This window comes from Gavialis gangeticus, unplaced genomic scaffold, assembly GCF_001723915.1.
Source record: "Gavialis gangeticus isolate Ggan-Ray unplaced genomic scaffold, GavGan_comp1, whole genome shotgun sequence".
In the NCBI taxonomy this organism is placed as follows: domain Eukaryota; kingdom Metazoa; phylum Chordata; order Crocodylia; family Gavialidae; genus Gavialis; species Gavialis gangeticus.
The window spans coordinates 99,615,481-99,628,958 of NW_017729025.1; the positions used below are offsets into that span (position 1 = coordinate 99,615,481).

Consider the following 13,478-nt stretch of genomic DNA (forward strand, 5'->3'; position numbering starts at 1 on the left):
ACTCTCCAGAATGGGAACTGCTTTTATCTTATTCAAACCATGAATCAGTCTGAGGTCTTACTGTTTCTACAGACCTTTCATAAATTGCATGAATTAGGCTCTGTGAAAAACACAGACCTGAGAAGAGTGGCTGCATGGCTTGTTCTAACTCTTCCCAGGGTACAATTTGCTCTCAGAAACCATGGCCTAGTTTTCTCAGAAAATGGAGTGCTATGAGAAGAGGTTTAATGGTTTCCACAGCGACACTCTTGAGGTTATTGTCAAACATGGAGCTACAGCCCACAGGTTTGGTGAGCAAACACTCTGCAAACACAGCTAAAGAGCCAAGGGGGGTGGTACTAAAAAAGAACAAAAAATGCAGGTAACAGGCTACACAACTAAATGGCATGGGGAGTAATAGTTTTCAGCTGAAACAGCACAGAACACCCCTTTTCCCAGGGAACTTTGCCTTTTCCCGAATTGGAGCAGAGTTTAGAGCAGACAGAAGCACAAATGAGTTAAGAGTTAACACCACCACATGAGTGATTCTGAATAGATTATGATGAACAAGGATGCCATAGATGAGTATTTGGGAAAGTTTAGAGCAGGGATCAACCGCCCCTGCTAGTTGCCAGCCATCCCCTCATGGAAACTCCAACCCTCTCCAGCTTGAAAGTACTTGGCTATCCTATGCATCTCCCAACCGAGAACAGTGCAAAAAAGAACCCAATACTTATGATAAATGTTTATTTGTCTTTCAGAGCCAGGTCTCTCCTTATACCGGAAAATGATTTTTTGACTTGGCATTAAATTTTCATATCATTAGAGGGACAATACCACTGAGGTTATGCTTAAAAGAGGGGGTTGATTTACAAGAACACAGGCGTGTGCATAAAAGGGAATACATTTAAGAGTTAATTCACATCACCAAAGTATTATTGTTAACAGCCTCACTGCAATCAGAGATTGCTGTGTTCAGCTTCACAATGCTGCAGGGCAAATGTTGAGTTTGTGCCCAGGAAAAAAAATAAACCAAGGAAACATATGGTAAATGTTGCTAAATGCACAAAACAAACAGCTGCTTAACAAGACAGCCTATGTTTAAGCATTTCATATCCACTATTCTTCATATAGATCCCTGTAAAGGAACACATTCTGAAAATGTGTCACTTTTTTCAATCAAAAAAATCACGATAAACCATTTTGCTACCTTCAAAGTCTCGAAAAATTAATTCTCCAAAGTAATGAATTCTAGATAACAATTTAAAATACAATTAACAACAAACATTTGGTATTTGAATATGGTATAAAGATGCTATTTTATTGGTAGAATCCAGCTCTACATATAAAATTAAAAATAAGCCAGTTTCTCAGATATGTAAAATTCAACATTGTGGGACTTAACGAAACGCGACACTTGGCGTGGCAATGACTGCAGGGTTTCGTTTCTGTGCTGAAGGTTAAATTCCAGATGCTCGTACAGAAGAAAGAGGGGATATTAAAAAAAGAATCCAAAACAAAACAACAAACAAACCAAAAAAACCCCTCCACGCATACATTCTACTGTTTTGCAAAAGCAACAAAAAATAGCAGGGTCAGCTTCACATGCTACCTCCCACTGAAACAGCATATATGCTACCATGATAAATACACTTCAGCTCACAGCAGCATCCAAAGAAGCTGTAGTGTGGGCCTACCTGTCATCTTACCACTGTTATATAACTTTATTCTAAAGGACGTTAGACAACATAAATGAACTTGAACTTCCTTCTCACTGCTGTTTCCATGGTTTCCAACTCTTCGTTAAGTGTGTAGGTCTAGTATTCTTGCTACAAAGCCTGCCAAGAGCATGCTTTGCAAGCTGTGACTATCTTCCTAAACCCTGCTTATTGGCCCTCTTCAAGCTCCGTCTGAATATCTGAAGAGAATTCTAGAGAAAGTAAAAGAACATCTCCTGAAAGCATGCAGGTCATTCTCAGTAAGTTGCTGGGGGCAGCATAAGAACACAACCATAGTTTAGAAAAATAAGTGTGGAACCACAGTTGTACCTTGTATTTTGCATCTAAGTTTTTGACAATGACAACTACCTGAGCACAAGAGACAGCAGTAAAGGACACTTCAAACTGACAAGTAATCTGTATCTTGTGATCTCTCTGAATCTGGGATTCTTCTAGCATCTTTATGTCCTCTGAGTACAATTATATTTCTTCTACTGATTTGTAAAAATCCTGCAATTATATTTAGTCCTCAAACTAAGAGGACATGGACTGGAAATAGCTAGAACTTACTTGCAGTTCAACAGAAAAAATAACCTGGATTCAGAAAAGGCTAAAAGCAGCACACAGGCTATTTGTGTCATGGCTAAATGTGACCACCACAGTGGTAAGTCCTTATACTGGAGAAGGACAGTGCCACAGCAGGGGACGGTCGAGTCAAGTGAAGTGGGTGTGCAGATGATTGTGTAGGCGTACCCAAGATAAACACCTTTTGTCACAAAATTCAAAGCATCACTCAACTTGCAAACCACATTACTGATACTGACATCCTTCACTTTGTACACACATCCTGCTCAAGGGCATACCACTTAAGGTTTATACTTTCCTTCCACTTTATTGCTGCTTAGAGCTCAAGCGTTATCCAGAACACACTCGATCAAGTGTACTTTTAGGATGTCCTTAAAGTACTTTCTTAGGCAAGTTTGCTTCTTTGTCCCATGCTCTATTTTTCCCATATAGAAGCTGCCTGGGCATCATCCATGCAAAAACAGTGTGTTAAAAAAACAGCAGCCTCTGACCCAGGCAAGAAGATTCCCCTCACCTCTTTCGCTCAAAAGAAATTGCAAATCATAACTACTCACTGAGACCTCTCATTAGTATTCAGACTCATCTGGATCCCTATGCTTCCTGCTGAAAAATGGCTTCTACAGCAGGCTTTCAGGATGGAGTGCAATTAATTTGCTATTACTGCCATCAGTATCATACATCCAAGTCAAGAAGCTATGACATTCTCCTCCTCTAGGCACATACACTCTTGGGATTAAGTTCAACAAAGGGACAGCTGGCTTTTCAGAACAGCTCCAAAGAACAGAATCTTAAAATGGTAGAAGTCCTCCTGATTTACCAAATTTTCACTGTCCTGGACATCCTACTATTCAAGTAGATGCCCATCTACTATAGTAGAAATCACTTCTTTAGAAACTCATCCTACTAATCAGACAGCAAGTGTGGAAAGTAATGCACATTTCATATCCCTGGATAATACTTCAGCCCAACACCTCTCCCAAGGATATGCAACCATTAGCCAGTGGCCTATGGGAAAGTATCCAGTCTTTGTATCAAAGCAAAAAGAGGTAATCTGCTCATACAGAATATGCTAGAAATGTACATTAGGTTTAGACAAGTCAAAACACAAACCTTATATTTGTCCCTTGATATGTGGCTCAGAGGCTATTTTCTGCTTGTCTGTAATGGGCATAGGCCTGGTAGCTCTCCTGCTTAGAAGTGGCCGGTGAAAACACTTCAGCTTGGAGGAACTTCATCTTACACAAGACAACAATTTGCAGTGCCAGCTGACAGATCTTCATGTGTGGCAGCAACACAGAGGCACAGGCTGTCATCATGAAAGATAATTTTTCACCTCTCCCAAGCTACATGAGTTTTGACTGTAGAACTGGCTGACATTACTAAATCCTCACAAACGGTCATCCTGCCAGTTAGATCTCCTCCTGAACACAGACCTTCTAGATCTGACTGGACCATCAGGGACTAGAAGAAGTGAAATACAATAGGACTTACTAACCAAGGTACAGATGGCATATTTAGACTTACTTTAAAGAGTCTTGGAAAGACATCTGTTGGTTGACCCCGTACCACAAACAAGCGAGAATTGAGTTTTCTTAAACTGTTATCCAAGTCTTCCAGGGACTGGAGTAGAAACCTGTGGAGGAGAAACAAGACAGACTGATAACAGTTCATAGGAGTATAGATATGCATGGCAGGTTCTCCCCCAAGTCCAGCAACATTATAAATCAATAACTCCTTCCAGGCTAAAGGTTAAGCCAGGAAGTATGACTACTCAGAGTTTAACTCATCCCAACATCAAATAGACAGAACAAGGACACCAGAATGCCAGTCAATTCCCTATCACTGCATAGACAAATAGACTTTTTCAGCACCTTCACACTCTTGCAATCCCTTCAACTTCAAATGACTACTGACAATGCGAGAGCAACCATCTGTCAATTACTGCCTCCTTCAAGCTGGAGCTCCATAGATGTGGCAGTGTCTATGTGGAGGAGTTTACAGAGCAGACCAGCTGGTGGAATTTGCCACAGATGATAATCCTGGAACAATGAGAGATTTTAAATATGAAACGGATAAATTCTCACTCCCCCATCTCTAGTTTTAAGGGAATGTTTCTGGAAAGTCATGAATTTCTCCATGAATGGCTTGCAGAAGGGCAATGTGATACCCAAAAGCTTGTCTATGTCTATCCCAACTATGCAGTTGGTCCAATAAAAGTATCACTCATAAGAATTCTTGCCTCCAAGAATGCTTATTTTTATGGTTCTGGATAGGTACATGCTATATTATAGTGGAAAAGTACACAGAAATATTCCTCCCTGTCAGTAGGAGGCCAAAGGTCTCCAAATTCTGCAAACTTTCCAAGGGAAACACTATCAGTACAACACTACATGTTTGCAAAAATGACATGATTTGTATTCCACTGTGACGCTGACAACCAAATTCTTTATCTACACAGTCTCTCGTTTCATGTGATACTACCTTGGCTTTCTCTCCCACTAGAGAACTGGGCCTCCCCCTCCAAAAAAGACTGGTGCCAAAGTCCTCTCTCATTAAGCACCAAGACATTGGTCTGCTTTGCATACTTCTCTGCTTCTCATTGTGCTTTGTATCAAGTTCAAGCTGCTTCTGCTTCCTTTCAAGGCCTTACAAACCAAACTCCAGTCTACATTAAATGACCTGGCTTATTTTTGCTTTGTCTAATGCTGCCAATGATTCCAGCTTTAACAAAACTTTCACTTCTACAAGGGGACTGTGGAGCCTCCTGTCAACATGGAACCCCTTCCTTAAGCTAAACCTCTCCTCACTTTCAGTCAAATTATATCTGAAAGCCCACTTCTGTAGCCTTATCCACAAAACATGAGTCTGCATTTTAAGAAATCTCAATTCATTTAGGTTGGGGCTAGTTACAACAAGCAGCAAAGCTAACCCACAATTCTGTCTCAAACCAGGAGCTTCCTTATCCCTCCCCTTTTCCACTTAGTGTCAGTGAAAGCCTTGTTTGTCCATTGAGCCCATAATTTAAACTGGGCAGGAAACCTGTCTATGCATTCCTTGTGAGGAAAGAAGTGGCAGTGGCCTCAAGGATGGGAGGTCTTGTGGTCCACTACCAGTTCTGCTGTTTTCTTGCTGTGCTACTCTGAGCAACTTACTCCCCCCTTCTACAAAATGGAAATACTGACTCTTTACCTCACCAGGACATTCTGATGATTAATACAAATGCTACTACTGACTGCATAGCACACATGTTGGCAAAATAAATAGTTCCCAGTTTCAGGGAGAAAGCTAAAACATGGATTAATACATTTGCCTTTGGAACCCAGGTCACTATACCCAAGTCATAATACAAAGAGTCAGTAAAAGCAAGTAGCAGAAAACTGAGCAAAATGCAAGCCAGCATTCCTACACAGAAAAAAGCTGAGCTCTGATTAATAAGCATGTATTTACATAGCACCTTTCTACTGAACAGTCTAGTGCATTTATCTCATATACTAACCGTGGAGCTGTAACTGTAGGGAGAACTGTGGACTCCTAAAAATTCCTATCTAGCTCAAAGTGTTTTCTCATAACTAGTTAAAGGAGACTGGCTGGCAAACTGTCTCAACTGGAAACAATAATCATATTGAGACTGCTCATTGGCCCATGTGAAATGGGTCACAGTAGTTTGTTCAACTCCTAACAAATAACTATCTAAATCACTTAGGCACCTAACTTCTATTGATTTCAATGAGTCAGGGTGCATATATCCTCATTATCTCTACAGGAACCTGAGGGGTTCTTTTTGGCACACCTGCAATGCAGACAATAAAACTAACACAGTTGCTCCCTCTTGTGTCAATGGGAAAACCAAGGAATGATTGGGTCAGAGATTAACCAATGAAGCTGTGGTCCCTCTACCCCAGAAGTGAGTTCCTAGTACAGTAGTATGTGTAAAAGAGTAAGATTGCCCTTCTGCTATTAATACTGCACTCAGTTTTTAATACATAATTTCAATCTCCAGGGCTGTTAAAGAACAGATTCTACACAAAACTGTCAGCAGCTGGATTTCTGCATGTCTTGTGATTCTAGCACATGTGTAAACTTAGAGTTGTGATATTTTTAAAATTAATTTTCAGAAGTCAGTACTTAGTGGTAGTTGTCTCCCTTAAAAGACTAAGTGATGATGGGTAACTAATGGCAATTCCCATAAACCCATTCAGCAATCTCCTGCACACCATCATATATATGATTTTTTATGTACCTGAAGGTGTTACTGAAACCTGCAACTGATCCATGGGCAGGGTGGGAAAACAGAAATCAGGTTATGCCTGCCTTTGCCTTGGAGGGGAAGCCCTGCCTTCGGATACAGCATTCTTGTGAAGGAGAATCCCTACCTGCACTGGCTGTCCAACTCTGCTAGCAGCCATGACTGTGATGCATCAGTATTACGTAATGCTCAGATAATACAACCAGAGCTGCCCACTGGGATGCAGATTCCTGCTCTCAGCAAGGCTTTACAGATCCATTACATTCCATCACTGCTGCAGCTGGGGAACAAAAGTAAACAGAGCTCTTTCCACCTCCACCCCTATCCTCCCAGAAGCAGTCAAAATATATTTCCATAAGAATCTTGGGGGCGGGAAGAAGTAAGAGTGCGTACATGTACACGCACACACAGCGGCCCTAGGGCAAAGGCAGGGTGTTGTTCAGTGCTGTCATGCCACTCTTGAGGCTGCAGGAACTTATGCAAAGCACCTGGAAAAGAAATGTTTTCCAAAGTAACCATATACTAGCTACATCTATCCCATGCGCTACCAAATTAGGAAAATCTGATAACATTACCTAGAGTCTAAGGTAGCTTCCCACATGTCAGAAATGAGATGTGAAAGGCTACACTTGAGGTTGGGGTGCAGAATGGGATTAATTTTGAATGGATCCAAGTAAAAGTCCAAGGACTGAGGATCCAGGGAGCTCAGAGGTCGAATGCAAGGTTCTTACTGAACAGATAGTTTTGGAGTGGCTGGGAAGCCAATCCTATACAGACAAATCAAGACACCTCAGAAGTTCCAGCATTCAGGGAGATGCGGGCCATTTCTTTTCCTTCCCCAAAGCAACATATCCTTAAACTGTATGTGAAAAAGTATCACTCCCAATGGAAATACAAACTAGCTCAGGAAGGATATATTTACACCACACCCTGAGTTGGGCAATAGTCTAGGACTCTGCTTATCCGGGTCAAGGTCTGTCCTATTCCTGCTGCCTTTTAACATAGCCGAATGATGTCTGAGGGCAGCCAGGACATCTCTCAGATTAGGTTTTAGAACATCCTGTACTGGCCCCTCATGATTAAGTTGATGTGATTTAACAGGGCTTTCCCCACCGCAAACATCTGATCCCATATGCTGGGTCAAAGCCAGCTCTGAACTGCAGGACTTCTAGCCCAGTGGAACAAGGAGCTACTAATTAAAAGAGGCGCAGTGCTGGCATTACACAGCAATGCCTTCCAAAAGCTGTGATAAATGTTTACTCCCTCCGTCAAGCTTTCCAGCCCATCCCACTTTGTTCAGGCCTTTCACACCACAACCCTTTTTAGGAGATGGCTGGTCTCCAGTTTATGTTGTTCAGTAGTGGGCACGATATCAACACTTCATTTCAGTGAAATAAGAGAGACAGACAACTTACCCAGTTCTATTCCTAAAGGCAATCTCCTGACTAATCAAAAGACAGCGAGTGGCTAACAGCTTAGTTTCCTTTAAGGTCACAAAAAGATCAAAGGTCTGTCAGAGACCACTGCAGTAGTGGTGTGTGGTTAAGGCAAGCCAGCTGCTGTCACTGCTTACACACAAGGCCCTTCCCTGCCCAAATGATCCCATACTCATCTCCAGCTCAATCAACTGGGGGCAGCATTTGTTATGAATCCAGCAGGGGTGGAAACTCCTGCTCTGGAGAGCCCTCACCCCACCAAACCTCCAGTTCACACATCACACAGACAAGGAGGGCGCGAAGGCACTTCAGGAAGTTATCTGGCCCAGCTCCCTGCTCAAAGCAGGACCACCTCCAATTAGGTCATCCATCCCAAGCTGTTGCCTAACCAGGTCTTAAAAGACCCCAAGGACGAAGATCCCACCACCTCTCTGGGTAACCTCTCCCAGTGCTTCACCACCCTCCTCATAAGAAAGCAGTTCCTAACATCCAACCAAAACCTCCCTTGCTGCAACTTGAGCCCACACGCCCAAAGGGCCTGTGGCGCAGTGCGTACGGCAGAGCAGGCGAAGCACTGGCCTGCGAGAAGGGATCTGCGCCACACGCGACAAGCTCGGCAGCTGCCGGCCAGAGGCGGGGCTCTCCCCTCTCACTTCCCTGGGGGGCGGAACCCCACCCCCCAACAACCAAGCTGTGACGAAAGGCACGTGCACGACCTGCGCACAGGGGTCGCGCTGCTAAGCTGCTGGGGACAGCGTGCGTCCCTCTCCCGTCAGGACAGCGTATGCCCTCGCCCCGCGCCCGGGAGAGGCGGCGTGGGCGGGGGTGCGCGCATGCGCGGCTGGCGCCGGTAGCCCCGCGCCACTGCCGGCCCCGCAAACAGGCCGCCGCGAGACCCCCCCGGCCAACCGCTGCTCACCGCCAGCGGTTGATGCCCACGGCGGAGGAGGCGGCGAACCAGGGGTCCAGGATGTAGATACAGCGCACGGAGGCGGCGTCCCGCAGCGCCGCCTGCAGCGCGGGGTTGTCGTGCAGCCGCAGCCCACGGCGGAACCAGTGCACGGCGCGGCACAGGCCGGCCGGGGCCGGGACAGAGGACGGAAACGAGCGCGACGCAGCCATAGCTACAGCCCGCCGCCGTCTGCCCAGCCCGCCAGGCCACAGCACCGGCACCAGGCCCCACCCCGCCCGCTCATTGGCTGTCGAGCGCGAGGTGGGGTGGGGCGGGGCCAACGTGGCACATTCCTGCCGCGTGCGTGAGGCGGGGCTTACTGAAGGGTGGGGGTGGTGAGCGAGCTGATGGAACTGTAGCGGGGGAGGGGCCGAGCGAAACAGGCTTCCTGGGCCTCCCCGGGTGGCGCTGCTGCCAATCAGCAACGGCCCGGCCCGCCCCCCCAGCTCCTTAAAGCGGCTTTGCTCCTTAAAGGTGGACCCGATCAGTAGCGGCGTCTGTGGGTCTTGAAGAGGAAAATAGAGGACGTAAAGGCACTGGTTTCGTATCAATAGAGGACAGAGTAGCAGAAAACCGGAATGGCCGCTATGGTCCCTAGGTCTATCACAACAATAATAATGAACAACATGTAATAATAAATACATAACAGCAGTATTAATAATAATATCAAGAATGCTAATACAGACTTTCTTGCCTCCCCCTCATAATAAATGTGTGTCTAGTTTTCCCTCCATTCCCTGCCTCCTTTATTAGCAATGGCTGGTGTGAACCCCGAGAGGTCACTGCTGCTGAAGCCAGAGGGGCAGACTTGGCTGAGACATCTTGTCCTCAGCTCACCGCCTTATTCCCAGGGGAACTGGTGTGGTCAGGGCTGGATCTCCTCCAGCAAGAAGCAGCCAGCCCCTGCCCTTGAGGGTGGGAGGCATTCAGCAGGGTGGCACGGAGGGCACAAAGGGGAAGACATTGGCCGTGGAGATTCTCAGCCCTGTGCACCTAAAGGGGACAGGGTATTTCTCCACAACAGCCCCTCTGCTGGGGCAGCCTGAGACTGTAAGCCACTAGCATGTTTCTCTCCATTCAGTTGGCTCCACAGGACACTACAGCAGCCTTACCGTGCATACACATGGGAGTGATGGGAAGGGGTGATGTCCCCTACAGACCACACCTAGGCTTCCAGCTTCTACTGGTGTAGGACAGTGGTGCTCAACCTCAGGCCTACAGGCCAGATCCAGCCCCCCAGGTCATGTCATCTGTCCTGCAGGGCTCTCCACAGTTCTGAAAATTTGGCATCAGGAAAATGGTGGTACTGCTCCTTGCTGCCAATTTCTGGATCCATTAGGAGCTCTGTGGGCTAGACAGTATGGCCCTGCATGCTGTATCAGGGGAGCACGAGGCCTGATCCCACTGTGTGGGATGGGGTGGGGACTCCAGGGCCCAATCCCAGCTATTTAGGGCAGTACAGAGCCCAAACCTGGCACAGGGGGCCAAGCAGGGGTGGCACTGGGCCAGATTCTGGCAGGTGGGGGTGATGCAGAGCCCCAGAGCCTTGTCCTAGCTGCAGGGGCAGCATGGTGCCCCAGGGCTCAATCCTGGCATACAGAGGCTGGCTCAGGCTGCATGAGGCCTGATCTGGTTATGGACCAGTTCCACACTGCTCATCTGGCCTGCTGGGCCAAAAGTTTGTGCACCACTGATGTAGGACTATATCACCTACCGACAGATGAAGCCCTTAGCAAAGTGACTGCCTGCCAACAAAGTGGGAAAGGGGGGACCCACAGCTAGACCCTCAAGCAGCACCACAAGGGGTGAACAAGAGCAGGTTTTGTCTTACAGGACACAGGCTACAATCACACTTTCCTTCTCAGAAAATTAAACTCACTAGAACTTGTTCTTCATATCCCTCCCCCATTGGTGGCATCCAACTGGAGAATATGTTGGCTGAAATCCAGGCAGAATCAGTATTTATCCATTATGCAATACAGGACTAACAGCTCCTTCACTTCTTAGCCAGACCCTGTGAAAACCCACAAATGGTACCATTAACTGAATCATTTTAGAAATGGGCTTGGAAAGTCAATCTTCTCCCCTCACATGGGCACCACTTTAAGAGTGTTTTATATCACCATCATGTGGGCTGATTTGTTATTGAACTGAAGTAGAAGGAATTTGCAATCTCCTTTGCACTAGGAGTGCTGCTGAGCCCACTGTTCCCTTGAACCCTTGACAACACTGTAGAAGAAACCACCCCCAAGATACCAATCCATAATTTTATTTAATATGTTTTACAATCGCAGGTCAGTGTTTGCAACTCTAAAATCTATCCCAGTAGAAAACTCAAACCATGGGAAAAATTCCACCCTTTACCAAAGGAAATAAAAACGGGGAGGGAGGCCATGATTAACAAGGCAAATTGAATTTAGAATTCCAGTGACCTTGGTTTCCTGAAATGTAGGAAAAATTGAGCTAGCAAGGACAGAGTAGAAAGAAAAAAAGTTAAAAAAAAAAGTCAAATTGCTTTCATAGCAGCAATCTGGTGCTATTTAAGATTGCTCAGAGGATACTGAGAATAGGTTATACCAGCTCCTAGCACACCCCACTTAAAATAATCTTTGGATGTGAGAGGACTCAGGGTGTAGATAAAGCTAGAACAGTCATTACTAGGGAATGAAGGTCAACACCTGCAGGAATGAGGAGGAGAGAAAAGTGACTGTATAATGCAGCCTCAGATGGCACTTGATGGGACAGGAGAGGGAAAGGTTCCCGCACAAGTTTGACCCTGCAGAGAGTGCCAGAGTACAAAGTTCTGCACCAGCTCCATTCACCCTTCTGATAGGGCCTGGGATTTCTTGATAAAAGATTTACCTTTTATCCCCATGTGCTGCCACTGAAGTGGAATTATGGCGTTTTCCATGCCTAAGCATCAGTTCTGTAGTGAATCTTCTAGGAAAGGTCCCCAGGAAGGCAGGCATAGCAGGCAAGTAACAACCCAGCTTGAAACTGGCCTAATTTATGAGAGCATTATTTGTTTCCTGAATTGGAAGAGAAAATGATAAAAGGCTGATTTTCCTCAACTGGCTATTCTGGATCCTCACCACAGAGAGGAAAATACTTCAGAAACCCACAAGGAAAAAAAGACCTAGTTACTCCACAAGACAGAGTCCAGAGTATCCAGTACCCTTATGTGAAAAAAGCCAGCATCCTTCCCACCTACACAAGGAAAGCTGCCAGTCTCAAGAAAGGAGACTAAGATTTGGTCCCTCCTTTGTAATGATTTCTTGGGACACACATATCCTGTGGATGCAGAAAAGAGGTAGCAAACTATCTTGAGGAATCTCAACTAGAAGAGTTACTGGCTGTTTAGACAAGAAATTCAGAGGCATGTCCTTCTGCTAGATTCACTCAGAACTTGTAGTGAAGGGATTTTCCACCTGTGACTTGTAAAAGGACAGGAATGGGAAGAACAGCTATTTCCATTTATAATAGGAGGGGAACATTCATGTAGAAGCCAGGCTGCCCATTCTGCTATCTTCCCCTCCCTTATATTTAGGTGCAGGATCTCATTGTATTCAAGACCATGTAGTTGGCTGCCAATATGCATCCCCAGCTACACAGCAAAAATGCTGTTCCCCCCTCCCTCACAGTAAGGGTTTCCATATGGTGCATAATTGGTAAGTTACCAATGGTAACAGCTATTTAAAAAAGGCATCAACACAGAGAAGCCCTTTGTCTCCTACATCCCCCTTTCCAGTTCAAGAAACAGGATGAACTCCACTGGAAATAGCATCCTTCCAGCCCTCATTACCATTGCAGAAACTGTTGTATATGGTAGGCCTTTGGCTTCAACTCCCGAGACAAATGCCCCATGAATTTTGTAAGTTTGTGATTTTTCTGCCCTGGAAGTTTCTGCTCTTGGCTCATTTTCCAGCAAAGCTCCACTCCACAGACACAGCCACAGAGGTACTAGACACCAGTCTCACTTTTCTCACCTGGTTTTGGAGATGATTCTTCCTGTACCTTCCTCATCTCCAGCCCTTTTACCCATGTATATGCAAAGGATCCCCCCAGAACCATCATGTTGCTCGTCCACCACAAGAAGCTTTTTGTCTCCTCATAGTAGGCAACAGCCAAAACTGTCTGGGCACAGGCTTTAGCTGTTCCAGAGACATTATGGGTGAGTGGGCTGGTGAACTTTATCTGGAGTCCCGTCACATACCCGATGGCAAAACCAAACACTCCACCGAGGGTCATCATACCCCAGAAGCTGGGGTCTCCCAGCTTATCAAAGTGGTAGAGGGTATGAAACTCACCAAACAACAACATAAGGGGCAAGAACAGGACACATGCATTCACATTGTTGTAGAAGGTCAGACGCCAGATGCTATTATCCACAGCAGGCAGAACTTTCTTGGTATAGATGGCATTGAGGGAAACACAAAGACTTGCCAGGATCCCAAAGGCTATGCCAATCCATGACAAGGTGCCTTCTGCTCCTTCCTGGTCTATACCCAGCCAGAAGCCACCTGCAAAGCAGACAAAAATTGGTGACATACTGACAGGGGGAC

The 13,478-nt window shown here is 45.7% G+C and overlaps 2 protein-coding genes across 3 annotated transcripts in view; both read right to left on the minus strand.

Annotated features, from left to right (window-relative positions):
• CRY2 (cryptochrome circadian clock 2) overlaps window positions 1–9,120 on the minus strand; it is a 28,996-nt gene extending 19,876 nt beyond the window's left edge. For both annotated transcript variants that reach the window (XR_002097727.1, XM_019519333.1), the window contains exons 1-2: window positions 8,884–9,120; window positions 3,807–3,915 (exon numbers count right to left, since the gene is read on the minus strand). Coding sequence is in view for 1 of the 2 variants with exons in the window: in XM_019519333.1 (XP_019374878.1) it covers window positions 3,807–3,915; window positions 8,884–9,086 (312 nt within the window). In the remaining variant the exon portion in view is untranslated. The remainder of the gene's footprint in view (window positions 1–3,806; window positions 3,916–8,883) is intronic.
• Window positions 9,121–11,164: 2,044 nt separating this feature from the next.
• The window catches only part of SLC35C1 (solute carrier family 35 member C1), a 10,952-nt gene continuing 8,638 nt past the window's right edge, over window positions 11,165–13,478 (minus strand). Inside the window, exon 2 of the mRNA XM_019519334.1 lies at window positions 11,165–13,436. Coding sequence (XP_019374879.1) covers window positions 12,877–13,436 — 560 coding nt within the window. The 3' untranslated portion in view covers window positions 11,165–12,876. The remainder of the gene's footprint in view (window positions 13,437–13,478) is intronic.